This window comes from Salmo salar, chromosome ssa21, assembly GCF_905237065.1.
Source record: "Salmo salar chromosome ssa21, Ssal_v3.1, whole genome shotgun sequence".
NCBI lineage: Eukaryota > Metazoa > Chordata > Actinopteri > Salmoniformes > Salmonidae > Salmo > Salmo salar.
Window position 1 is genome coordinate 11,866,917 of NC_059462.1, and position 27,160 is coordinate 11,894,076.

A 27,160-nucleotide genomic window follows, 5' to 3' on the forward strand; every position below is an offset into this window, starting at 1 on the left:
GAATATTTTTGGAACTAAAAAGAATGTTAGTAAGCCGTAGGCAAGATTTGAAAATAATGGTCCAGAACACTTCCCTTTCGTTCCCAGTTCAATTTCACTTCCTCTGAAAATGTCATTATTTTTCAGTTTTTGGTTCCCTGAACTGGTTCCAACCCCTGGTTTGCGTATATCAGTGGTTTTCACGTGTCTTGATCTGCTCTGCTGGTTTCTCCCTCCCTCCCAGAGTTCAACAACTCGTTGCCGGAGCTGCTATGTTCAGACGAGGATTCTGGGAACGAAGAGGTGCTGGACATGGAGTACAGCGAAGCAGAGGCTGGGGACCTGAAGAGGAACGCTGAGGTACAGAGTCTCCCTCCTTTTCCTCCTCTCCCACACTAACCAGCCTTCACCAGGGCCCTGTTCAGTAGGGAGTAAAACTCTCGTGGACAGACGCACATAACATAAATGGTAGTAGCGTCTTACAAGAGACTGAGATGTGACGACTAACGAGCAACTTTGTTCTGGTACGCAGTTTTTTTGTCACTGATGATTTGGACAAATCACGATTCCGCAGGTGCTTACATCTTTCGAATTTCTAAATGGGACATTTGGTCCATAGACTTGCCTGAAACTGGCAAAGAGTTTCTGTTTAGGGGGGTCGAGACTTTGTTATTCTTGTTAGTATCTTTTCTAACGTGTGTGTGTGTGTGTGTGTGTGTCCCGCCACCCCCAGAACTTAATTGAGCATCTGATGCAATTACACAACATTTTAGTTCTGGGTGTTTGACATTGAGTAAGGAGAAACGTTTTGAAATGGAGTGAAACGTCCTGGCTTGAACACCTCTTCCTTTCTTGTTCCCAGAGTGGAGATCTGGCCAATTCCTTCCGGCTGATCAGTGTAGTCAGCCACATTGGGAGCAGCTCCTCCTCTGGTAAGCACTGCCCTCCCTATAGACCACAGTCTGCTAAGATATATGGCTGTGTTATGAGATGCACTGTTATTTGTGAGACCCAAAAATGTGTTCAAGTTTAATGAATATTGAAGCATGAATGTCAATAATATTTTTTGGTAGCAACGGATTTTTGTGCATCTCAAAATGCACTACTGTGTAGCAGGAGCCACAGATTATCACTCATCCGTGAAACAACGTAAATCATGGAAATATAAGGTTGTGTGAGCTGAGGCAGCATATGATTATGATACCATGAGAACCCCAAACATTGGATTCTTGTAGTCTAATATTAACCTATAGTTCATTCTCCCGACCCTCAGGCCATTACATCAGTGACATCTACGACATGAAGAAGCAGTCTTGGCTGACCTACAACGACCTGGACGTGTCGCGCACGCAGGAGGCCACGGTGCAGAGGGACCGCGACCGCAGTGGATACATCTTCTTCTACATGCACAAGTGAGTGTCCCTCTTATCCCTTCCATCAAGGTCCCTATCCCAGCTTCAGATGGAGTGCGGGGTTGTGTTCAGTGGAGAAAATGCAGTGAAACGTGCCCTGAACGTATCCAATAAGAACATAGATTTGTTTTCAGATGCAAAAACTTTGCAACGGTATCCCCTACTGAATACAACCCTGTTTTCTTATGCTTAGGCAATAAGGCACGAGGGGGTGTGGTATATTGCCAATATCGTGCCTTATTGCCTAAGCATATAAGTGGTATATTATTGCCAATATAGCACAGCTAAGGGCTGTTCTTATGCACAACGCAGAGTGCCTGGATACAGCCCTTAGCCTGGTATATTGGCCATATACCACAAACCCCTTATTGCTATTATAAACTGGCTACCAACGTAATTAGAGCAGTAAAAATGAATGTTTTGTCATATACCCGTGGTATACAGTCTGATATACCACGGTTGTCAGCCAATCAGCATTTAGGGCTTGAACAGCCCAGTTTATAATAAGGAGTAAACAACCAGCCTCCTGTCACTATGCACTACACCAGTCTCAGTATAATCCAGTGGCGGCTGAGCGAGACCCAGCTCCAGTAAGCAGGGCTGCCAACACCAATGGGCAACTGAGCAGAAGCTGGAACAAAATCCCTTCATGCAATTAGAAAAGCTAATTTCTTCAAATCTCTTCTTTTGTCAGAAAAAAATTAAGGGGGGAAATTAAACATTCTACTAACTCTAAGAATGCTGGGGGGGGGGTTTAATACAAATAAAGGACATTAATACAAATAAAGTTGTACATTCACTTATTGTAGGAGATGTTTGCCTAACTTGGTGTTGTGTGTATCATATACACTGGAACCCACTATAGTGGATGTGGATGCCTTGACTCACTGCTGTGTTTGTTCCCTCCTCTCCTCAGGGATGTTTTTGAGGAGCTGTCTGAGCTGGAGAGAACAGGGGCCAGTGGAGGAGCCTCAGAGGCAGGGAGGACCGTCCTGCAGCCCCTCTGAGCCACCAGTCTGTCATCAATCAATCACACACACCAACCAACACACTCCAACAGCACAGAGCTGTTCCCCATCAGATGTGTCGGGTTAAAGAGAACCCTTCTCCAGTACTACTGATCGCCGTCCACATTTTGCCCTCTTCAGGCACTTTGTCCCTTTAAAAAAAAAAAAACACAACAGACCAAGGTAGCTTCTGTCAGGCTTAAGACGTCAGCACAAATACAGCCCACATTCTTCTCTCCAGGTCCATTCAGAAATGAGACATGCAGCGCACTCAAAATAAAGGAGTTGATTATGTTCTTTGTTTATTCAAGCCTGAGAGATTAGCCCCCAACTTTTTGTTTATTTCCTATGATTTGTTGAATAACTTGTAAAATAGTTTCTTGGCACTCGTATGATATTAACTATCATGCATTTAAGAACTTTGATAGAAAGTGTCAGATGGATTGTATGGTTGACTTAATTTCCAATATAATCTATCGAAAACCAAGATGTATTATTCTGTGTTGGAATAAAAGCTCATTTGAGGTTAGTACTTCTATATGCATCGGATACATGTGGTGCAATATTTATTTTGTGGCATAGATTTGCCAATACTGCTTATGTTTGTATTCTGTTCTAGAGTTGAGTCTGTGTTTTTTTTTTTCTTCAATTTCTTGCAATGCTTTACTTATGGACTGTTTGTGTTGCTGTTTTATTCATGTTTTATCACCTTGACAAACTAAACATTAATAAAGTAGCTTGCTTTTTTTAAATATATATATATATATATAAGCTTAGGCTCCTTGGGGTTCCCTAGTGCTTCCCAGTACAGAACCGGTAGTTTCTTTTTCTAAAGCGCTTTACTTTGAGAAATGCACAACCACTTTGTTTAGAATGTGTTCTTCAAACCGCTGACAATGCAGAAACGTGTATTACATGCGTAAGCTATCCTGCATAGGCTTTGCTTTTAATAAGGCCATAAGATTTAACTATTTATTTTAGCAGAGGTCTGTTTAGAATGCCAGCTCGGATGTCTCATCACACCTGACCAGGCCAGTATTCATATCTTTTAGACTACTTTTTGCTAAGATTAGGGTTTGGCTAGCTATTTACTGGTCTCCTGCTTGCATTAAGTGAGAATGAACAGGTTTGAAGTTGACAAGCGTGTCTGATGTGGAATGCAAAGGAGTAGCAGAGTGGACTGAGTTTTTGTTGTTGTTCAGGCTCCAGTATTTGACTTCCTACATCTCGTTTTAAAATAAAAATGAATTTAAACAATGGTTTTGGACGTTTAATTGTCAATGTCAAGTCATGCAGTTTGATTGTAAAAAGAGTACTCTGTCTAGTTCCATAGGTAAAAGCTCAGCAATCACATGAAGACTGACACGGTCTGTAGCTATCACTTGGAAATGGGCAGTTCATTCATGATCAAGGAGTCATCTTTGCAAGTTTCCAAATCCATCCAAGCTAAGTCCATTCGTTTCCAAATCCATCCAAAGCTAAGTCCATTCATTTCAAAGGCCTTCCATTGCAGGTGGTTCTTCTTGGTGGTCAACCGTCTTGGCTACATTTCTTGGTCAGAGGCACCAGCTGTCTGCCAGTGAATCTGTTGAACTCATTAAGTATGTAGCTTTCCTTCTGCAGCATCTGGGAGCACAGATATACAACTGTTAAAAGGAAATCTTTCATTGAAAAAATGTTGGACTTTTGCACTTTTAATTATCATCCATACCTCTTTCCACTCCTCCTCAGTTTCATGTCTGTAACCCAACAAGTGACAGATTCCATGAGCAGTGACTGACTGAGCAAGGAGAAGGGGGACAAAAAAGTCAAATGAACAAGCACTAATGCAACTACTAGTGTTTAGTGTAATAAAAACAATGGTCTGTCTATCAATCATTGTGTGGCTATTTTACTAATAGCTTGCTCACTGTGAGAATTCCATGAAGATCCTGAGACTGCTGCTGGCACTGTTTCATCACGTATTCAACTCCCAAGAAAATGTCTCCAAGGTTCAGTTCATCTCTGTAAAGGGGGCAAGGCAGCTTCCCAGGCCTCAGCTCCTTTAAAAACAAAACAAACATTGATCACCGTTTCTTTGCTAACACTTCCAACAGATGCCAGAGACCATCCCACCACTGCATCTTGAACCTATGGTGCATTAACACTCGTTCCATAAAATCCCAGACCTCTTGACAGGGGCAGGTGAATGCTAGGAAGGGAACTTAGATACCAACCTCATAGAATGGAAATGAGAGGACATCAGTGGGCATATTTTTTTTCCTATAAATGTTATTAATGCGTTGAATTTTGCGGTTGTCCACGCAAATGACTCCCAAATCAAATTTTTGGATGCCCAATATGTGCCTCAACGTCTCTACATCCTTCCGTAGCCTCGCGCGTCGCAGCGGCACCACGTTCTGAAGATTCCGTAGAACTACACCCATTTGAAAACGCCAGTCACTAATGTTACAAAAATTCTGAAGGAAATAGTTTTTATCAAGTAGTCGTAAATATTATGAATGTCTACATACAAGAAACAGGTATCCTAGGTAACTAGCGTGTTGTTAGCCGGCGAATGCTCGTTGGTTCAATCAAGGTGACTCAGTCGTTCCAGTTGTTGAAGGCATTCTTATTTTAGATTATGAATACAAATATGTAGTATTCTACAACAAGGTCCTCTAGAGCTGATGGAATGATACAAATCCAATATATTATTATATAACAAAATATCCTATTGCTTGAAACAAAAAAATAACATTTTAGCTAGCATTCTTCTCATGCGGATCCTTCCCGGGGTGGAATGTAGAATCCAGGAGCCTAAATAAGTTGGACCGGAACCGGATGCCAGCAAGTTTCTATTCAAATTGATGAGCATAGGGGAATACTGAAAAAGTAGGTCACTAGCTATCTTGTTTGAAACAATATAAAGGTAAAGTCCGTCTGTATTATAAAAAGCAACCGAACGTTTTAGCGTTATCAAAGACGTAAATTCGCTAGCGCGCTAACAAACTAAACGTCAGCTAGCTAGGTTTACATGATGTAACTAACGTTAGCTAGCTAACATTTTCCAAGTCACAACATGTTAACTAACTAGCTAGTTACATGTAAAGTACGCCATTAAAGTGTTTACATAGTATTTGAAGCTGAATTACGTGTGCATAATTAGTATATTTTGTTTTAGATAACATTAAGACGTTATCATAAACCACGTTAGATAACATGTTAAGTTAGCTATATAACATCAACATGCTGATGTTTACTTTGCTTGTTTTCAGGCTCAATGATGCTTTACTGAAGACACTTCAAATGGAAAAACACACACTTTCCTCAACATGCCTTGCAGCAACCTGGCCTCTTGGACGGCTTATGTGAGTTCAAGTGAGTAAGTGACTGCCCTTGAGTACAATAGAGACTATTCTGACATTTCCACCATGAACCCCAACAGTCTGTTTGGGAGGCAGCAGGGAGGAGCTTTCCAGGCTCCCAGCAACACTAACAAGACTGGTGGCATGTTCCAGGCCTTCAGACAGGAGGGCTCCACCAACCCTCCACAGAATGTAGCATTTAGGCAAACTGCAACATTCGGGCAACCGTCTGCCTTCAGTCAGCCGTCAGTCTTTGGTCAGTCTCCGGCATTTGGGCAGACGCCTTCGCTTGGACAAGACTCTGTTTTTGGGCAAAGTGGAGGACTAGGTCAGGTGTCAGGGCAGACCTCGACATTCTCTTCAATAAGTCAGCCTCCAGCCTTTGGTCAGGCCTCATTGGGGCAGGGTAGCTCTGGGTTTAGTGGTGTTCCCCCGCCATCGTATGGTCAGGCCACCGGACAGAGTCAGAGTTCTGGGTTTGGACAGATGCCTGCTTTTGGACAGAGCTCTGCCTTTGGGCAGCCACCTGCATACGGGCAGCAGCAGACCCCGGCGTTCGGCCTCTCCTCTGGGATCTCCCAAGCTTCCTCTGGCCCCACCTCTACCACCACCGCAGGGTCAGCACAGCCTTTGAGTTTTGGCCAGTCGCCCGTTGGCCAGCCGCAGCCCAGCGCCACCACCACCTCCTTTGCTACAGCTCAGAGTGTTGTCCAGAGTGGAGGCTTCAGCACGTCAGAATTCAGCTTCAAGCCGTCCAACGAGGTGCTGTTTAAGCCCATCTTCAGTGCCAGCCCAGAGCCGGCTAACTCCCAGCCCGCTGCTGCATCCGAGCAGCCCTTCGGTGGCGCCACCACCACCCAGCCCTCTTTCAGCACCAAAGACAGCAGTGGGCCAACCAGCTCAGGCTTCTCTCTCCTGACCGGAGCCAAGAGTGGCCCACTTGGCTTCAGCTTCTCCCAGCCGGCGGTGGCCCCCTCCATCTCCGCTTCCATTGCCACTACCAGCCTGGCCCAGAAAGACCCTCTCAGCATAGGCTCCGGAAGGAGCCTGCAGTTCACATTCTCCCAGCCATCCACTCTATCCAGCACTAACTCCAGCTCCAGCACCGCCGCCCCCCAACCAGCCCCGGTCCCCAGCAGCCCCTCCTCCTTCATCTTCTCTACCAAAGTCCTCCAGTCCCAGCCCGCGCCCCCGATGTCCCTGTTTGGAGGAGTCAGCTTCGGCCAGACCTCTACATTCGGAGACCTCAAAACCGAGGCCTTAGCCGAGGAGAAAGTTGGCGATGAGGAGAGCACCAGGGAGGGGACAGTGTTTGGGAGACTTGGAAAAGGAACTAAGCGGAAGGAGGAGCCAGTGAGTCCCAAAGCCGCTCCAAGGAAGCCTGCCCAATCAGAGGACAACCAAGCTGAAACCAGAGCTGACCTACCCAGACACCCCTCGAAACGGCCTCTCCTGAGGTCCTCCCGCGGCCCCGTGGGTGGACTCTTCTCCAGGGCAATGAGTGGCATTATGAAATCCACAGCCAACTCAGTGAGGAGGGACCCCGTGAAGGAGGAGCAGCAGCCTCCAGGATGGGGGGAGGGGGAGAGAGCAGACACACAAGCTCCGATCAGTCTCAGACCTGCTACTCCTCCCAGTGCTCAGGCCCCCACCAGAGAGGTTCTGGAGAAAGCAGAGGTGACTGGTAAGTCCTCGTCATGAAAATGAAGTAAAACACTATTACTTGCTGTTAACCAACATTTTAAGTAGTATGTTTAATGTGTATCACAGATTTTGTCATGCTGATTTTCTTCTCACCTTTTCCTCCAGGTTCGGTGGAAGCCCCCGACCCAGACGCTGAGACCAAGACCCCAGCTAGGAGAAGGCAGCGCGGCGAGAGCACGGACAGCCTGGGGGGCATGTCCCCCACCGACGCCACCATCCTCCAGTGCAAGAGCGTCCCACTCAGCCTCAACAAAAAGAACGTCATAGAAAAGCACTTTGGCCGCTTTGGGAAAGTCTGCCGGGTCTACTGCCGACCCCATAAGAACCTGGCTATCGTCCACTTCCAAGACCACGTGAGTACACACTCTACAGACAACAGAGGCGACTTGACAGGCTTTTGGGGATTCTCAGTTCCATTACATGTTTTTGCTGAATTTAACTGAGAATATTTTTTTGGTTTGTTTTCAAACGTCTGTGATACCTTTCAGGCATCAGCAGCAAAGGCAAAGAAGAAGGGTAAAATGCTGCACAGACAGGAAATTGCTATCTTCTGGCAGAGAAAGAAACACAGTAAGTCCTTGTGGCTGCATCCTCCTATTTTGCAGAGTTAAGACAGACAATACAGACCAAATTACTGTTACTAGTTTAGTATGCAATTAATAGGCTTATCTAAGGGAAATCATCTGAGAGACAAGTAGCCCACTGTCAAGCTCTTGATCAGCTGCCCCTGTATTTCCATGCACCTTGATTGAAGCCATTCTGTCTTTAGAAATTGATTGTGTGTGTGAGTGCTCGTGTGTATTGCTCCTTCTGTGTTTGTCTCAGGCCCGGGGAAGAAAGGCGATCGAGCCCCAGAGGGAAAGGAGGAAGACCGGGACAACCAGGTTTCAGACACCAGTCTGGGGGGCTTCCAGTCCTCCTCTCCACTGAGGAAGCCACTCCCCAGAGCCCCTGCCCTCAGCAGCACCGTCAACCTCAGCAGGAGGTAACCTTGGCTCCCCCTCACAGCTAGCTGGGCCAGACTTCTAGTTTCTGTGAAGTGCTTTTATAACCTGAAATGCATGTGGAAACATACGACTAATACTGTAAAGATAATAGATACTTTCGAGGCTTATTAACTGGGGGATAACTGTGGGTGTTAGCTAGCCGTAGGTGACTAGAGTTAATCTCTAAACACATCAGGATGTGACGTCAGATAATAAAAAGACACTTTGTTTCTCAGCTCCCCAGTGAAGAAGCCGTCCATAGCCAAGTCCCTGCAATTTGAAAGCGAGCCCCAGCAGGACAGCAGCTCCGAGGGCCAGAGCTCTGAGCGCCCAGTGCCCTCCTCCCTCCTCCACCTGATTGGCCAGGTGGCTGAGACAGCCGAGGAGAAGTACCGCTTCCTGGAGCAGAGGGACAAGATCTTGCGAGCTGGTAGGTATAGTAGAGCTGTCAGTCTGACATGCCGTCCTGGAACTGGCCATGCACTTCTGAATTGACTTTCCTGCATTTTTTGTATGAAGCCAAGAGTTGACATGAAAGAAAGAGCTGGATGTTGATTTCTTTGACTGTTGGCATAACAACAACGATGAAATGAAAGTAATAATAATACAAATTAAATACAAATCTGGTCTGTAGTGGCTGACTGGTTCTGTTGTTCAATGTGCAGGGCGGCCCAAACGGACAGACCTGGAGCTGTCTTTCTTTGTGGGGACATGCCCGGACATGTGCCCTGAGAAGGAGCGCTACATGAGGGAGACACGCAACCAGCTCAGTTGCTTTGAGGTCGTCCCAGACACCGAGAGGGTAAAGCTATTTCTTCTATCCCTGTTTCAAAACACACAAATTCTCTCAGGCACACATTTTGCAAGTATACTGCACCTGTGCTACTGTTGTGTAAAGTACACCACCCTGTCATCAATAGAGAAGTTCCACTTGATGGCATATGATAATCATAATAATAATGATGATTTTGATAAGTAGGCTATTTATCTACATATGTCCTCAAACTCCCAAGTGCTTGACATTGTGAGTGGGATATACTCCTGTCCAAACGTCTCAGTTAAAGGAAATCAACCTTGTTTATACATTTTATAATGAGACGTAACCACTTCCTGTCCAGGTGGACCACGTGGCAGCCATCAAGGAGTACAGCAGATCGTCGGCGGACCAGGAGGAGCCCCTCCCCTATGAGCTGCGTCCCCTCCCCGTGCTCAGCATGACCATGGACTACCTCGTCACACAGATCATGGACCAGGGCCACGACAACTACCGCGACTGGTACGACTTTGTGTGGAACAGGACCCGCGGCATCCGTAAGGTAAACACAGCTACTGTTGGTTAGCTAGCTAGCTGGTACTGTTTTTTTTATCGTTTATTATCGGTGTCACAATTTGTATTTTTTTTTATTTAACTAGGCAAGTTAAAGGAATGGTAAAGTGCTGAGTAGATGAGAGCAGAAAAGAAAAAAAAGCTTATGAATAAGTTTTCATAACACATGCTAACTCTATTCCTCTCCTCCCAGGACATCACTCAGCAGCACCTGTGCGACCCCCTGACAGTGTCGCTGATCGAGAAGTGCACCCGCTTCCATGTGCACTGTGCCCACCACCTGTGCCAGGAGCACATGATGACGTTCGACGCCAAGATCAACAACGAGAACATGACCAAGTGCCTGCAGAGCCTGAAGGAGATGTACCAGGACCTGTCCACCAGGGGTGTCTACTGCCCCCAGGAGGCTGAGTTCCGCCAGTACAACGTGCTTCTCAAACTAGACGTTGGGGACGTCCTCCGGTCAGTGTTTATTAGGGTACAATGTAGCAAAAGATTTTGTAACGGAAAAGGGTAATAAGTGTCTCTTATTGGTCAGTTTTACCTCCCAGTCTCCCTTCGTTATGGACCATTTTCTTCTGCTTTGTTCTTACGACTGTGACATTACCCTAGTTATTCTCCATTTGGAAACATACTACCGATGAACTGTAAGCTTGTCTTTGTTTTAATGTTTCAAACACCACCCTTATCCTCCACTCTGACTGAGAGTATGCGCTCTTTTGTTGTGGTCCACACAGTGAGGTGCAGCAGTTCAGGGACGAGGTGCGCAACTCTCCAGAGGTGAAGTTTGCCGTGCAGGCATTCGCAGCTCTCAACAGCAACAACTTCGTACGCTTCTTCAAGCTGGTGAAGTCTGCCTCCTACCTGGCGGGCTGCCTATTGCACAGATACTTCAACCAGGTCAGCAATAAACGCCACCTACCCTAATAACATACCTCCTTACATGCCATGTCATTTTTAGTGGGTCTGTAGTTATCTTTGAAAAGTAGTAAGAAGTTGAACCTGTAGTAATGAGGGTCACGTCCCAACTGGTTGCCCCTTGGGAATTGATCGACGTTTGTGTACGTGCCTATGTGTTTGTATGCATTCCTGTGTGTGTAGGTGAGGGGCAAGGCCCTGAGGACCCTGAATAACGCCCACGTAGCGGGCTCTCAGAGGTCCACCATCTTCCCCCTGGAGGATCTGGTGCGCATGCTCATGTTCGAAGACGCTGCTGAGGCCACAGACTTCATCCAGCAATTCGGCCTCAACGTTAGTGGCGGGTCAGTACCAGTACCTGTCTAATACAATATATGCACCCAACATATTTACTGGAGAGAAGAAGAAAAACCTGTAGCATACAGAAAACAAAAAATAACGTTTCTTATTTGATGTTCAGGTTGCACCTCCATGTATCGCTTGAAATGTAACATCTTCACAACAGTAAAGGGCCCAGAGGGACAGTGTTTTAAAGCGGCAATCAGCATTAGAAACAGTAACAAAGAGTACCTCTCGCCTCTATTTTGTGAAAACGCTGAAACTGATATTATCCATGAAATAAAAATGATAGTTTTAACCATGTTTTGAGGCTAAATCAAATTGTATTAGTCACATGTGCCGAATACAACAGCTGTAGACCTTACAGTGAAATGCTTACTTACGAGCCCTTAACCAACAATGCAGTATAAAAAATATGGATAAGAAATAAAAGTAACAAGTAATTAAAGAGCAGCAGTAAAATAACAATAGCGAGACTATATACAAGGGGGTACCGGTACAGAGTTAATGTGCGGGGTCACCGGTTAGTTGAGGTAATATGTACATGTAGGTAGCGTTATTAAAGTGACTATGCATAGATAACAACAGAGAGTAGCAGTGGGGGAGAGGGGGGGGGGCAATGCAAATAGTCTGGGTAGCCATTTGATTAGGTGTTCAGGAATCTTATGGCTTGCAGGTAGAAGCTCTTTAGAAGCCTCTTGGACCTAGACTTGGCTCTCAGGTACCGCTTGCCGTGTGGTAGCAGAGAATAGTCTATGACTAAGGTGGCTGGAGTCTTTGACAATTTTTAGGACCTTCCTTATATAGTGGTTGTTCACAAACATTGGAGTAAACACAGATTTAAAATGCTTCTTATTGTAATTTCTGATTGCTTCAGACAAATTCTGTTCTTCAGTTGCTCTTCACCACTTGTCGTCATTCCCAACATTCACGAACAGGCATTGCTTCTACAGAAGGCTCTCTGACTTTGTACCAACTTTTCTCTGTGTATTTTTATCTGGTAAAATGCAAGATTAACTTCAAGCAAAACATTAGGAAATGTAGCTGGCTATATTTTTTCTATGATAAACATTACAAATAGGATGGCCATGCATCGTTTTTGTAAGCTAATTTACGTAAGTGTGGCTGCTAGACAAATAGTGTTGCACTTTTCTCAAGAAAATGAAGCTATTTTCTGACAAATGTGTTGCACTAATGTATTTGGTGTTAACGGAAACTATAGTTGCATGCCCCTGACCACTCCTATTGAAGCAAAAAACACTGACTGTCAATATAAAACACAGGTGAAATGATTTAAAACGCAGAGTTTCTGATGGTGTGCGTTTTGATGGGTTACGACAGTTGAACTAAGCTCATGAGGCATTTACAAGTTATATTTTTCAAGAATCAATGGGTACATATTGTTAATTTCTAAGTCCAACAATGGATGTAGCAACTGGTAATTGCTCCTTAAAAAAAATCTAAAGATTAATCACTATAGTCACTTTTCAATGTTTAATTGGGTAATTGTTGTCATCAAGCAACAGACTTCCTTCTCTGATGTATTCTGACCTCCTGACCCCACAGCTTGGTGGAACTGAGCCGCACGGCCTGGCAAGAGCCAGACCTGAACCTGCCCCAAGTGAAGTCAGACGTCATCATGGCCAAGAGGTCTGTGCTGATTGGGGAGGTGGTAAACGGAGGACCACTGCCCAACCCGCCCCAACATTCCCCCATCTGCAGCTTCGACGCCCACAACAAGTACTGCGGGGAGGGTCCGCTGGCAGAACCAACGCTCACTGCCGTCTTCAGGAGCAGCCCGGTGGCTGTAACGGGTATGGTAGCCATGGCAGTTCAAGATGGCTAAACTTTAGAGGCCTGTAGAGCCGCTGTGCCCGTAGATTGATGTCAGCCCTTACTGACATTGTTTATTTAGCCTGTCATGGTGTCTAGAGTTGTCTGCCGTTGTTGCTACCCTTGATAAAATGTTCAATAGTTTGTTTGTGTTGGTAGTCTTGAGCTAATGATTCAATGTCACAGGTACGAGGGGCGTCCATGTTCTTTACAATTCCTGCTGTGTTGTAATCTTTCTCATTCTGACTGAGATTTTTTATATTTTTTTACTCTCCCCAGTGCCAGCCTTCACCCTGCAGAAGCAAGAAGTCAAGGCCCAGCCGGAGGTTGAGCTCCAGCCACAGAACAAACCCGTCAGGCTGCTGGCAGAGCCACGACTCTTCGGGGATCTTCCCCCACCGTACCCCGGCCTTGTCACTGCCACCGAGCCTGCCCAGCCATTGCAGGGCACAGATGAGACAGGGGAACCAGAGCCCGCCCAACCCACTGTCCAGGTTCACCCTGCAGCAGATCTCCAACAGCAGCTGTTCCAGCCCATTGATGTTGCCCAGACCCAGCCTGTCAGACCCCCCTCGCCCCCGCCCAAACCTGAGCCAATCTACTCTGACGAGGTGAGAGAGCGAGAAACCCCTAGTGGGTTGATGCTAGCTTGCCTTAATGGTAGTGTTTCCCAAATGGGCTCCCGATTGTCGCTGTGGTCAAGGCACTGCATCTCAGTGCTAGAGGCATCTCTACAGGCCCTGGTTCGAACTTGGGCTGTATCACATCCGGGCCGTGATTGGGAGTCCCATAGGGCGGTGCACAATTGGCCCAGTGTCGTTAGGATTTGGCCGGGGTAGGCCGTCATTGTAAATAAAAATGTGTTCTTAACTGACTTGCCTAGTTAAATAAAAAAATGGTGGGTTGAGACTGTTGGTAGGTCGTTGCTGCTTCCTTTTTGGTCATAGCTCTAGGCTCTGCCTCTAGATGTGTATGAAAGTCAGCAGAAGGGTAGGAGATGTGCCCCCCCCCGCACGTATGACTCATGTTTTCTGTCCATCCTATTGCCGTAGGACATCCTGGCAGAACTGGAGTGCGTGGTGGAGGAGGTGCTGGAGGCGGTGGTGCAGGAGGTTGCCAGCGCTGGGGCCGACTACGCTGCAGCTGCTCTCGGGTGAGTGCTATGTTATTGCTTTGCTTGTTTAAGACTGACTTATGATTGCATACACTGTGGTACATCAAGAGTAGCATTGAACATCCCCTTTCACGTTGATACCCAATGCCTTGTTGTTCTGTCTCGCTGCAGTGCGAGCAGTGGCCACATGGAGGCGGTGGTGAGCGAGGTGGTGGAGCAGATGCTCCGGGAGGTGTCCATAGCCGAGATCCAAGCAGAGCGAGAGAGACTCGCCGAGGAAAAACGCAGGATCGAGGAAGCCAGGTTGGTCAGAGACTCTGAAACACCTTGATCTCAATCCTAACACTAGCTGCAAACCCATGAGCAAAATGTATGCACGCGTGACTGTAAGTCGTTTTGGATCAAAGCGTCTGCTAAATGGCGTGTATTATGTTATCAGTCTCTCACTTTCTTAACCATACATTAGAAGCAGAAGTTTAACAAATCACTTAGTCCAAGTTTTGACTTGTTAACATGTAACTCCACATCCAACTTCTAGTCCAATGTCTTCCAACTCATTATCCATGTCGCTCCCTCTTTTCCTTGGCAGGAGAAAGCAGGAGCACGAAGTCTTCCTGGCCCAGTTTAGTGACTCTCTCTGTTCTGAGATCAGCCAAGAGGTCTTGACCGAGTGTATCCAGGAGACTGCCGCCTCCGAGATCCAGTGAGCTGCCCTTCTACACTCAAAACTCACATTCCTGATTCCATATCCACCACTATCCCCATAATCATGGTGCTGTCTCTCCCTCGTGTATATGCACCTGTGCAGTACTGTTGGGTCTCTGTTGTATTTGTCGACGTGCAGTAGCCACCAGACATAAGTCATTTTCAATAACAGTATCTGTGTGTCAGGTTAGCCACGGAGGAGGAGGCAGCATGTGTGGCACGCTGCTCTGAGGAGGTGTGCAGCTTCCTGGTGGAGGAGACCCTGGATAAAGAGATATTCCTCATGGTGGAAGACATCCTGGAGGCGGAGCTACAGCGCATACAGAAGTACATTAAGAGGTACAACCAAGGCATTTGAATGACAACTATGACTGCTTGGGTTGACAGTTGGGCCACCAGACTCGTGTAGACCCTTCATCAAGGTTCTCCAACTCTGGTCCTTGCTGTTTTAGTTTCAAGACTCACGTTTGCTTTTCAAAGCCTGCCCTCTCTCCCTGTTGGGTGTTGGCTCCTTCTCTCGAAGCACCGCCATAACGTGGAATATTTTACCGTGAACACTGCAGCAAAAGCGAACTCCTTCCTCTGCTACTCTTTCGTCCGCGTGAGGCTACAATACGTTGAGTTTCCGGGGAAGCACATATAGCCTTCAGAACTTGGTTCAGTAGTGGCCTGAATATTGTATATACATTTGTTCGTACGTGATATAAAGGCTGAAGGCTAGAAACAGCCAATATCTATTTTGTACAATGTATTTTAATTAAAAAATATATATTTTCATTTTATCTAGGTTTTAAACCAATCATTCACTATAAAACATTTACCAACAAAAAAGCTTAGCAAAATACAAAATATTATGGGGCAAAAATAAGTATGCCTAAAACATATATTTCAAATAACCCCCAAAAACCAGTAAAATAAGAGTAGGCTACATGACAATCCAGCGCCATAAAAACAAGTTCAGAACAAATCATCCAAGAATGTGCTTAATGTTCTGGTCTCAAGGATTTTGGAGTCATTGAAAGGGTTGAAATGGATGTCACAAAGGCTAGGTGCTAATTTTTCTCAGCTGTCGTGGTGTACTTCTGAACCCAGTAGCTTCAGATCCTTCTGTTGCTTGCAGTAGGCGGCGGATGACCGCAAGTTGCTGCTCCCTTCTCATTTCACCTCTTCAGCTGTTGTTGCAATGCCTTGAACTTCCAACGGTGGGGTGGTTAGCGCCAAGATTCGCCAAAAATGTTCCATGCCAGCCTTCCACTCAGTTGTTGGTCTTCGCCAAGTCTTGCAGGACAGCATCGTACCAGTTCCGTAATTCTGAAAATAAAAAAATAAAAAAGAGATCATATTCGGTTCACTTCTAGAAAGATTTATTTGCAGTCGGTCGTTCCAATCTGTAGGCGTAGCCTTCATGCGGCAGGATATTCTTTCGAAGCACCTAGTGGATACATTTGGGTTACATTGTCTCTCTCCTCGCTCAGAAAGCCTGCTGACTGATGTCAATACCAAAGTTGAGAATTGTGACTTGATTCAATTGGAATGATGTGAATAATGATGATGGTGAGAGCCCGGTATAGCCTAACCCTTTAATCATAGGCTACTGTTAATTTGTGTCTCTAAAATCACAACGTTACTAAAGTCATATTGAAACTTCCATATGTCGGCCTTTTACAAGATCATTTTTTGGGACAGGAAATGTTCTATTTTCCTAACTGATCAAAATTGGGTATGCTATAGCCTATAGATAATATTCTGCCCATATGAACACATTTATTTTAGGCCATATAAAGAACAGCTATGCCTGATTTTAATGAAAAGCTGCAAACAGACACATTGTTTTGCAGCCAATAGACTATACAGCTGGCTTCACAGTTTCCCTGACGAATAGCCCTACAAGGGGCAAGGGATCTGTGCGCTGCTTAGTACTTTCCACAAAAGGTTTTGCACAACCAAAAGACATGTAAGCTTCCCTCTCACCCCCTCTCTCCCTATTTCATTCTCTCCGTCAGGTGGCGCGACGTGGTGGCAGTACGCAGGCAGCTGAAGAGACAGATGCGGGGCTTCCCTGCCGCCCCCTGCTGTGTGGACCCCCGCTACAAGCTCAAAGCCCTGGCTCCCAGTGCCCCCTCCCAGCCTTCTATGGACTGCCTGGCCAGGGGCATGGTCAACCTGGGAAATGCCGGCTACATGGCCCTGTCCAGCACCAGGTACTGGAGCTACCCTGCCCTGCTCTGGCCCACGCCCCTCTCTTTATTTTTTTCCCTCTTTCCTTCACTCTCTTACACACCTCTGACTCTTCTGTAATGTCCCCAGGTTGCTAAAGATGAGAAAAGAAGCAATCCATCAGATGCGAGTCCACTTCTACTACCAGCAGCTGTTGAAGTAAGCCATCATCCCCGCTCTTACTTCATTGTAGTTCTTCTCTCAGTTGTGTACTTCTCAAACTCTTTCACAATGACATTAAACACAACATCAAACAATATGTGTGTCCCCTTCAGTGAGTCAGTGTGGACTCCTCTGGACATGCCTACGCTGGTGGTTGAGAACGTTCCTAACCCACCTGACAGAATCTTCTGGAAGGCCACCCTGCTGTTGCCCAGCGACCACGAGAGTGTTGCCAGCGTCGCCGACAGGTGAGATTAAATGCAGTGTGGCAGATGTAATTGCCATTGAATTCCACACACCCTCTCACAGTGCAGCATACAAGTACTCTCACCAGTACTTTGATGGCTATGTCCAAGAGTGTCATGTATTTGCCGACTCTGCTAAATACTGCAGTTTGATGGACAGCTGCCTCTGAAGCCTCTGCACCTAAGCTTCCATCCTGTGGTTCTTGATCTGCATCTGCTCAAGGATAAGGAGCAGCCTGTGCGACTGTTTCTTCTTGAGGACTTTCTTCTGAAAGTGGCACTGGATGCATGGACCACCATTCTCTACACACCTGACCATTTTCACCAGCTGGTCTCATGAATTCCGAGTGCCTCTTTCTGTCCTGAAACTCATTCAGCTTTTCACCTTTCCAAAGATAACCACATACAATGCATCTGTCTTATCAACCAGTTTGCTGTAATGCTCTTTCATGATGTCATGGGACTCATCCCAGCTTTTGGTGGAATCCACAACAGATCTGTAAAACACATTCAGAGTCATGGGAGAGGTAACATCATCAATCAGATTGTCTTGCTCATCTCTGCCAGTGGTAAAGATCACAGGCTCAAACTTTCCAATGGTGTCAATCGCGAAGATCATCAGACCTTTTGTGAATAAAATTCTGAATCAATCTCAAGAGTTTATGAAAAGTGTTCCAATTAAGTTCTGTAATAATTTGCCAGAGAGGCTGAAAAGTCAGCTGAATAATAGCTTTCCCAGTGAGGACTGAATTCAGAATTAGCTAATTATTTTTTACACAAACACTTTTATTTTTTTTGATAGAATACTGCTAATAACCACAGGGTGCATCAAAGTCCATCTTGCAGAACTTTGTGAATGTTCATGTACTGTATGTTCAAACGGGGCAGCCTCTTGTATATTTTTATCCGGATGCAATTGGCCACCCGGCACAGCCAGAGGAAGACTGGCCACCCCTCAGAGCCTAGTTCCTCTTTAGGTTTCTTCCTAGGTCCCTGCCTTTCTAGGGAGTTTTTCCTAACCACCGTGCTTCTACATCTGCATTTCTTGCTCTTTGGAGTTTTAGGCTGGGTTTCTGTATAAGCATCTGCTGATGTAAAAAGGGCTTTATAAATACATTTGATTTTCTCTCCACACACTTATTTTCACCAGCTAGTCACTCATGCTTTCCAAGTGCTTTTTACTTCTGATGACACTTGTGTTTATTGAGTGTGTTCTCTGTGCTCTTATTGTAGGATCCTGACAGACTGGCTGGAGACGAAGTTTGGCATAGATGAAAGTGCAAACGACACCGAGCAGGAGGGGACACTGAGGACTCTCTGCATCACCAATGGACTCAGGGAAGCAGGAGAGAAGACTCACAAAGTACACATCAGCATCAAGGTGGGAGCTAAAACAACATTACCAAAACATTTTTCCACTAAGACTAGCGATAAGTTGAATAACTACTTTCTACACCAGGGGTGTAAAACAAATTTTTGCCCAGATGCCGCATTCGGTCTTCAACGAGATCCAGAGGGCCATACTGAAAATTTGTTATACAGTGCATTTGGAAAGTATTCAGACCCCTTCCTTTTTTCCACATTTTGTTACGTTAGGGTAATTCTAAAATTGATTACATTTGTCCCCTCATCATTCTACACACAATACCCCATAATGACAAAGCGAAAACAGTTTTTTTTTACATTTTTGCAAATATTTATAAAAAAAAATAAAACGTATACCTTATTTACATAAGTATTCAGACTCAATTGAGCTCAGGTGCATCCTGTTTCCATTGATCATCCTTGATGTTTCTACAACTTTATTGGAGTCCACCTGTGGTAAATTCAATTGATTGGACATGATTTGTAAAGGCACACACCTGTCTATATAAGGTCCCACAGTTGACAGTGCATGTCAGAGCAAAAACCAAGCCATGAGGTCGAAGGAATTGTCTGTAGAGCTCCAAGACAGGATTGTGTCGAGGCACAGATCTGGGGAGGGTTACCAAAAAATGTATGCAGCATTGAAGGTCCCCAGGAACACAGTGGCCTCCATCATTCTTAATGGAAGCATTTTGGACTCTTCCTAGAGCTGGCCGCCCGGCCAAACTAAGCAATCGGGGTAGAATGGCCTTGGTCAGGGAGGTGAAGATGCTGTGGGGATGTTTTTCAGCGGCAGTGACCGGGAGACTAGTTAGGATCGAGGGAAAGATGAAGGGAGAAAAGTACAGAGATCCTTGATGAAAACCTGCTCCAGAGCGCTGAGGACCTCTGACTGGGGGGCGAAGGTTCACCTTTCCAAAGGACAACGACCCTAAGCACACATCCAAGACAACGCAGGAGTGGCTTCGGAACAAGTCAATCAATCAGTCACATTTATTTACTTACCCCTTCTTACATCAGCTGATGTCACAAAGTGCTGTATAGAAACCCAGCCTAAAACCCCAAACGGCAAGCAATGCAGGTGTAGAAGCACAGTGGCTAGGAAAAACTCCCTAGAAAGGCCGGAACCAAGGTAGAAACCTAGAGAGGAACCAGGCTATGAGGGGTGGCCAGTCCTCTTCTGGCTGTGCCGGGTAGAGATTATGACAGAACATGGCCAAGATGTTCAAATGTTCATAGATGACCAGCAGGGTCAGATAATAATAATCACAGTGGTTGTAGAGGGTGCAACCACTGTAGAGGGTCTCTGAATGTCCTTGAGTGGCCCAGACAGAGCCCAGACTTGAACCCGATCGAACATCTCTGGAGAGACCTGAAAATAGCTGTGCAGCGATGCTCCCCATCCAACCTGACTGAGCTTGAGTGGATCTGCAGAGAAGAATGGGAGAAACTCCCCAAATACAGGTATGCCAAGCTTGTAGCGTCATACCCAAGAAGACTTGATGCTGTAATCGCTGCCAAAGGTGCTTCAACAAAGTACTGAGTAAATGGTCTGAATACTTATGTAAATGTCATATTTCAGTTTTGTATTTTTTGTCAGAGTCTTGAGTAATTACACGTACCTGATTTATGCATAGAAGTAGGCCTAGGCTACCTGGCCTGCGTACAAATGTAGGCCTATAAATGTGCTCGTTTGGGGATCTGATACTTTTTCTGATTGTCTTAACCCACCATCACTGTGTAGCCTGTCAAAGTAATTTGTTCTTCGCATCAAATAGCACGTTTTTACTTCCGTTGAGAATGACAATAGTTCCTCAAGGTAGCCTATTGGAAAAATGTTTCCAGCTCTCTCCCTTTCGATAATCACTCGGCATGAAAGGGGTAAAAATGTCATGCTCTGATCCGGAGTAAACGTCATAAAATAGGCTGACCTGATTACTTCTTATCCCTTGCGCAATTAGTCTACAGCTGTGTCTGTTTGTCCGGAGCTTACTGGAAACTCTGAGGGCCCAGAACATTTGCTATCACTATCGGGATGGACCAAGTTAATACTTGATACAGTGTTTCAAGATTCTTGCAGACAAGTCATGCGTAGCTAATGTGATTTTATAGGATATTTATTTTTATCAGGATATTTTCTAACTGCAGGCTGCAATGTTTTTATTTGTTGGTTCATGTAGGCTATTTTTACGTATTGGCAATAGCAAAGTTAATTTTAGATTGGTATCATTTTCATTTAGATATAATTTTTTATTAACCACACAACATTGATTTTGAGATATGAAGACTATTATAAATTAAATGAATCTGATCCATGAAAATGTGCATATGAAAATAATAACTGGCACGCAGATCAGTAGAAGTACAATATCTTGTTATTCCAAATGGAAAAGGTTGCCGACAGCTGGTGTAGCCTATTACCGGCAACTTCAGGAGCTTAATGGCAGAATCTGCGAATACCAGCAGCAGAGAGGAGGAGGAGGAGGGTTGGGAACAGGTTTTTTTTCTTCTGGTTAGGCTATATTGATCTCTTGCTCCCTCTTTAGTAATTTGTGTGTCTTGATTTTTAATCGCAGTGCTTAAAGCATCAGACAAGCTCAGTAGCCTATATATAGTTGACTTTATTCAAGCATAGCTTGTGTCTATATATCGAAAGAACAGACGACTCTTGGTCAACCAAGATTTTTTTATGTTGGGGACAGCCCTTATATATAACTGACGGATTAACATCCTGATGCATTCACCAATCCCATCTAAGCAAATATTAGGACACTTCTGACAGCAGTGTAGTTGGACTGACTTTGTCTGTGTGTGTTGTACCTACCAGGCATCTCGGGGCCCACTGAGTGAAGAGGGCCTGTCCAATTTGGAGGAGGCCCAGGAGCTCCAGGGTACAGGGGCCCTGCTGATGCTGCTGCCTGCCCCCAGCCCAGGCAGCGAGGACCAGGACGTGCCCATGCTCTCCGCTCTGCTCCAGCTCAAACAGCTCCAGCAGGCCAACATCTGGGACTGCCCGCTGCCCCTTGCCATATTGGTGCCTGGCCCCCACAACACACAGAAACTGGAGGAAGGTAGGGGTACCCCAACCACACATGCACACATGGCTGGACATCACCAGCATTTTCTTAGTGGTTACTCACTCAATGGCACATATTGTGAATTAAGTCCTTATTAAGTACCAAGTCTGTAAATCTCTGCCTGCCTCTTCTTCTCTTCTGGTTAGACCTGATGCTCCAGACGTTGGTTGAAGACGGTCTGATATCAGAACACGTGTTCGTCCACATCCCAGAGACCACCAGCGACCTACATGGCTCAGAGCAGGTACGGACAGCCCTCTTGGAACAAAATACAACTATTTAAATTGCTCCTAAGGTAATTCAATGAGTAGTGTTGTATTTATGACCTGGACGATACCAGTATCGCGCCAAAGAAACAAAACACGAAAGGGATTTAATTTCTTTATGAAAACAGCCCTAATGTTGGAAACTAACATCATTATGTTTTCATCCAGAGTCGCATTTATTTATTTTCCAAGCTATAGGACACTATCTTACAGCTGGTTTTTAAGGGACCAAAGAATTTGATCTGTTTCTTGTTTTCATTTTTGCCATGGAAAAAATATTGCGATACTGGTATCGTCGCAACCCAACTTTTATTGAATTGGAAGTATTCTAATGTGTTGTTTTATGGGGTTTGCTTGCCCCCAGGTGAGCCAAGCGGTACGCTGGCTCTTGGCACGTGCCCCAGCGCCCTCCCTCCTCTCCTCCCAGACCCTGGTGCACTTCGTGGAGGCCGGGCTGGGCCGTGAGTTCAGTGCCCGCCTCTACAGCCACCGGCAGGACCGGGCGGGGGCAGGGCTGGCGCGCCAACACCCAGCCCCTGTCATCAAACTCTACAATGCTGTGCTGGCATTCCTGGCTGACCTAGTGTCTTCCCAGTGCCTCTCCAGCCTGTCCTGGCCTCCGGGGGAGTTTGCCCTGCCTGAGACCCGGGACTTGGTGCCACACCTGGGTTGGAACTCTCCCCAACACCTGGCCTGGCTCCGGACAGCTGTAGTCAGCTTGCAGATACCCAGCTGGGACATGCCTGCTAACACAGGTGGGTAGCTTTTTGGTTTGTCTGTGTGACTGTGTAGTTGTGCTTGTGTGTGATTCTGTTGACTTGCGACTTTTATTTAGCCTGATCCCAGATCTGTTTTTGCTTTTGCCTACTCCATTGTCATGGAGCAGAAACAGACTGGCACCCAGGCTAACATTTATCCCTTATTGCTGCTCAAATTACAGCTGTTTACATTGCCCTCCTATCTACTCGTTAATACATCACATTAATAAAATTCCCCCCAGCCTCCTGGCCCCAGCTGTGTTCCGCCATCTTCCAGTACGCCGGCCAGATCCCAACTTCGCGCCACAGCCAGCCCCTCCTCATGTCCCGTCTGGAGAACCTCCTGGAGAAGGTGCGCTGTTCCACGGCAAGAGCCCAGGACCACTGGGAGGAGGAGGGCCCATCCTTCCAGCAGGTCCCCTGGGACGAGGTGGTGGCTCTCTGCATAGACCATAAGCTGAAGGACTGGCAACCCCCTGACAGCCCAGTTTGTGACGGTGAGATGACTATTGGTTTATCTACTCTGTCTGCTCTAGTCAAGGCCTATTCTAACACTTTGGGTGACATTTTCCACACCAAAAACAAATGCAGCTCCTTATGCTAGACACAATATACTGAGCTTTCAGCAGGATTTGAGACATCAAGGTATTGTATGAAGAAAGCAAGAAAACAAGTTAAAAAGCCTTTACTGCATTGGAATTTGTAAAGAGCTAAACTTAATCCCAAGACTCCGGTGGTGCTGTTCTAGATGCAGTGACAGAAGATGGAGAGGTCCTGGTCTACTTCCCCAAGGAGGGACTGAAGGGCTTCCAGCCCCCGGCAGAGTGGACGGAGGCGGTCAGCCTCACACACAGAGAGAAGCAGCAGGAGACACAGGGGTAAGGAGGAGACTGGTTCACTACTCTGTCTCTCTTTCTCCCTCTATATTTCTCTCTCACTCTCAAATCTACTCCTGAGTCTGTTGGCTTATACTCCCTTCTGCGAATTGATAATCGAAAATGGATCATTTCCTCTTCAGAACCAGTCCAGGAGGCCTTGCAGCTCTCCCTCCCTTCAGACAGAAGCTGTTCCGGAGCCTGGTGGATCGGCCAGACCGCTTTGCCCCCTGCCACACTCTGGACATCACACACACCCCCTCACCCCGGGACCTGCTGCCCCACAAGGTCCTCCACGGTCTCCAGGAGGAGAGGGCACACAGCCAGAGGTGTGAGGAGCAGCTGCAGCGTTGGCTAGAGGTAGAGCCCTTGGACTCTCTCTCCATGCCCCTCTTCATGCCCTCTAGCCTGCTCTCCACAACTAACATCATGGCCCCCATCCGTACTTCTGGTGGTGCGTCCACTGCTACACAGGTACGGCTGTCTTCGCACGTACACACACACATAAACACAAAAAAAACACAATATTACAGTGCCCTGAGAAAGTACATACAATCTAGATACAATACCCTGTAATGAGAAAGTGAAAACATGTTTTTAGATTTTTTTTTACATTAATTGAAAATGAAATAAAGATATCTAATTCACAGTGCCTCTAGAAAGTATTCACAACCTTTTACTTTTTCCACATTGTGTGTTACAGCCTGAATTATTTAAAATTGGTTAAAAAAATAATTCACTGGCCTATTATATTTTTTTACAAATTAATTAAAAGGGAAAAACTGAAATGTCTTGAGTCAATAAGTATTCAACCCCTTTGTTATGGCAAGCCTAAATAAGTTCAGGGGTAACAAGTCACATAATAAGTTGCATGGACACTGTTTGCAATGATGGTGTTTAACATGATTTTTGAATGACTACCTCATCTCTGTACCCCACACATACAATTATCTGTAAGGTCCCTCAATCGAGCATTGAATTTCAAACACAGATTCAACTACAAACACCAGGAAGATTTTCCATTGCTTTGCAAAGAAGGGCACCTATTGGTAGATGGGTAAAAGTAAAAGTAAAAGCAGACATTGAATATCCCTTTGAGCATGGTGAAGTTATTAATTACACTATGTAGTGACTGGGTGTATTGATACACCACCTAAAGATACATGCGTCCTTCCTAACTCAGTTGCCGGAGAGGAAGGAAACCGCTCCGAGATTTCACCATGAGGCCGATGGTGACTTTAAAACAGAGTTTAATGGCCGTGAGAGGAGAGAACTAAGGATGGATCAACGACATTGTAGTTACTCCACAGTACTAACCTAATTGACAGAGTGAGAAGAAGGAAGTCTGTACAGAATAAAACTATTCCAAAACATGCATCCTGTTTACAATAAGGCACTAAAGTAAAACTGCAAAAAATGTGGTAAAGAAATGAACTTTGTACTCAATACAACACGTCACTGAGTACCACTTGTCATATTTTCAAGCATGGTGGTGGCTGCATCGTGTTATGGGTATGCTCGTCTTTGGCAAGGACTAGGGAGGTTTTTTTGATAAAAAGAAATGGAATAGAGCTAAGCACAGGCAAAATCCTAAAGGAAAACCTGGTTCAGTCTGCTTTCCAACCGTCACTGGGAGACAAATTCACATTTCACCTAACCTAAAACACAAGGCCAACTCTACACTGGAGTTGCTTGCCAAGAAGGCTGTGCATTTTCCTGACTGTTTTTTACATAAATCTGCTTGAAAATCTATGACAAGACTTGAAAAGGGCTGTCTAGGAATGATTAACAAACAACTTGACAGAGCTTGAAGAATTTCAAAGAATGTGCAAATATTGTCAAATCCAGGTATGCAAAACTCTTACAATTACCCAGACAGCCTCACAGCTGTAACCGCTGTCAAAGGAAATTCAGGCTATAACACAACAACATTTTGAAAAAGTCACGGGTTGTGAATACTTTCTGAAGGCACTGTAGTTGAGAATTTACACTGTTGAACATGTGTTAAACACAACACACTAAGTAGGCTACTATAACAATGTACACAACACACTATATGCTGTAACCACTGTCCAGTAGTTTTTTTTAAGTACTTTAGTAAAAAAATACTTTAAAGTATTACTTCAGTTTTTGGGGTATTTGTACTGGCAGACTCACTAAACACACATGCTTTATTTGTAAATTGTTTACGCGTTGGACTGTGCCCCTGGCTATCCGTGAATGAAAAAAACAAGAAAATGCCGTCTGCTTAATATAAGGAATGTGAAATGATTTATACTTTTACTTTTGATACTTAAGTACATTTTATCAATTACATGTACTTTTGATACATACTTATATTTAAAACCAAATACTTTTACTGTAGTAGTATTTTACTGGGTGACTTTCACTTTTGAGTCATTTTCTATTAATGCATCTTTTACTTTTACTTAAGTATGACAATTGGGTACTTTTTCTGCCACTGTCTCTCACCCAAGTGTTGTAGGCATTTGCGATGAATAGTACAATAGTAGAGTGACTTAATTGGTATTCTTCAATGTCTTATTTTTTTGTAGGAGGCAGAATCAGAAGACCCTTTGGAGAAAGCAGAGCGTGATTGGCTCAAGGGTGCTCCTGTATCCATGGCGCAGCGCCTGAAGGAGCTGGATAGGCTTTTATTGGCCAGTCGGGAGGAGGAGCTTGCGTGCGGGCTCAAGCTGAACAGCTTATTGAACATTGTCGAGGACTGAATCTCATGTCATATCACACCACTTAGTTAAAGGCCTTAGCTTTTGCTTTTTGGACTTGTTGCCATCTGAAAATCTGTTATTGTGGTCAGAAAATGTAAACCCATAATATTGTCACTGTCAGTGTTTTTACTTTTTTAAATGTTGGTTTTCTAATTGAGAAGAACGATTCATTGCTTTTTCTTTTTTAGTTTTGTTAAGTAGTTTTGCATTATGGCAGGGAACTGATTTGTTGCATGTGTCTCTGTCTTCCTATAACATGTGGATCTCAGTGACCTACACATGCAGTTGCTTGACAGACATAACATGACTTAAGTTTATATCCAAAATTATGTATTCGTTGTAATTAGTTGCTTAGTCCTCTTGTAGATGTTTTTTTTTTTTTTTTTAATCACAAGGATGGTTTATTATCTTATTTCTCCATATTAACTGGTTTAGGGATATTTTGTGGATTGACCCAAATGAATTACTTTGGTTGTGCTTGTGCCTATGTTTCATGTTGAGCTATATTTGTCTAAAAGGCTGAGGTTATATTTGTCATATGAATCTAAATAAAAGTCTTATGATGAATGTTGCTATATTTCACCAGTTTATGGTAACGCTCTCATATTCACGAAAGCAACATGTTTCGAGCGCTACATTGAAACCCCACCCATTTCTCCGCCTCTCTAAATTGTGATTGGACAGTCGTCTGTCAGCTCATGTCTCTCCATGCAAAAACCTCCTCGGATGGTACTGCTTGGAATCATGGGAAGGGCAGTCCGCTGTGGCACAAGTTAGTGTTTATCCAACGGAAAG

The 27,160-nt window shown here is 45.1% G+C and overlaps 3 protein-coding genes across 4 annotated transcripts in view; 2 read left to right on the plus strand and 1 right to left on the minus strand.

The window, feature by feature from the left end:
* Positions 1-3,657, plus strand: part of LOC106581853 (ubiquitin carboxyl-terminal hydrolase 37) — a 30,435-nt gene extending 26,778 nt beyond the window's left edge. Inside the window, 4 exon segments of the mRNA XM_014164270.2 lie at positions 224-339; positions 842-911; positions 1,253-1,391; positions 2,308-3,657. Coding sequence (XP_014019745.2) covers positions 224-339; positions 842-911; positions 1,253-1,391; positions 2,308-2,398 — 416 coding nt within the window. The 3' untranslated portion in view covers positions 2,399-3,657.
* Positions 3,658-3,662: 5 nt separating this feature from the next.
* ybey (ybeY metalloendoribonuclease) lies at positions 3,663-5,177 on the minus strand. The gene is given in 4 exon segments (NM_001146595.2): positions 3,663-4,024; positions 4,110-4,178; positions 4,309-4,440; positions 4,615-5,177. Coding segments are annotated over 4 exon segments (507 nt in total). The 5' UTR covers positions 4,825-5,177; the 3' UTR covers positions 3,663-3,928.
* Positions 4,994-26,932, plus strand: mcm3ap (minichromosome maintenance complex component 3 associated protein). 2 transcript variants are annotated; one of them, XM_014164268.2, is made up of 28 exons: positions 4,994-5,272; positions 5,656-7,429; positions 7,555-7,802; positions 7,938-8,019; positions 8,275-8,434; positions 8,672-8,865; positions 9,101-9,237; positions 9,554-9,751; positions 9,956-10,224; positions 10,500-10,662; positions 10,864-11,024; positions 12,586-12,833; positions 13,132-13,463; positions 13,905-14,005; positions 14,138-14,269; positions 14,556-14,669; positions 14,858-15,010; positions 16,675-16,872; positions 16,979-17,047; positions 17,164-17,298; positions 18,529-18,676; positions 21,488-21,731; positions 21,884-21,981; positions 22,368-22,758; positions 23,004-23,258; positions 23,510-23,639; positions 23,780-24,110; positions 26,192-26,932. In XM_014164268.2, the coding sequence occupies exons 2-28, from the start codon at positions 5,812-5,814 to the stop codon at positions 26,363-26,365; spliced, it is 6,483 nt and encodes a 2,160-aa protein (XP_014019743.2). In that variant the 5' UTR covers positions 4,994-5,272; positions 5,656-5,811; the 3' UTR covers positions 26,366-26,932. The 2 variants fall into 2 exon arrangements, with proteins under 2 accessions (XP_014019743.2, XP_014019744.2); XM_014164269.2 differs by having other exon boundaries at positions 5,228-5,309.
* The last annotated feature ends 228 nt before the right edge of the window (positions 26,933-27,160 follow it).

Bases quoted from the DNA above. Each gene is read 5' to 3' on its own strand.
- mcm3ap (XM_014164268.2), top strand. From the start codon at position 5,812: ATGAACCCCAACAGTCTGTTTGGGAGGCAGCAGGGAGGAGCTTTCCAG. The intron at 14,670-14,857 runs GTGAGCTGCCCT...TCTGTGTGTCAG, and splicing joins ACTGCCGCCTCCGAGATCCA to GTTAGCCACGGAGGAGGAGG. The intron at 24,111-26,191 runs GTACGGCTGTCT...ATTTTTTTGTAG, and splicing joins GTGCGTCCACTGCTACACAG to GAGGCAGAATCAGAAGACCC.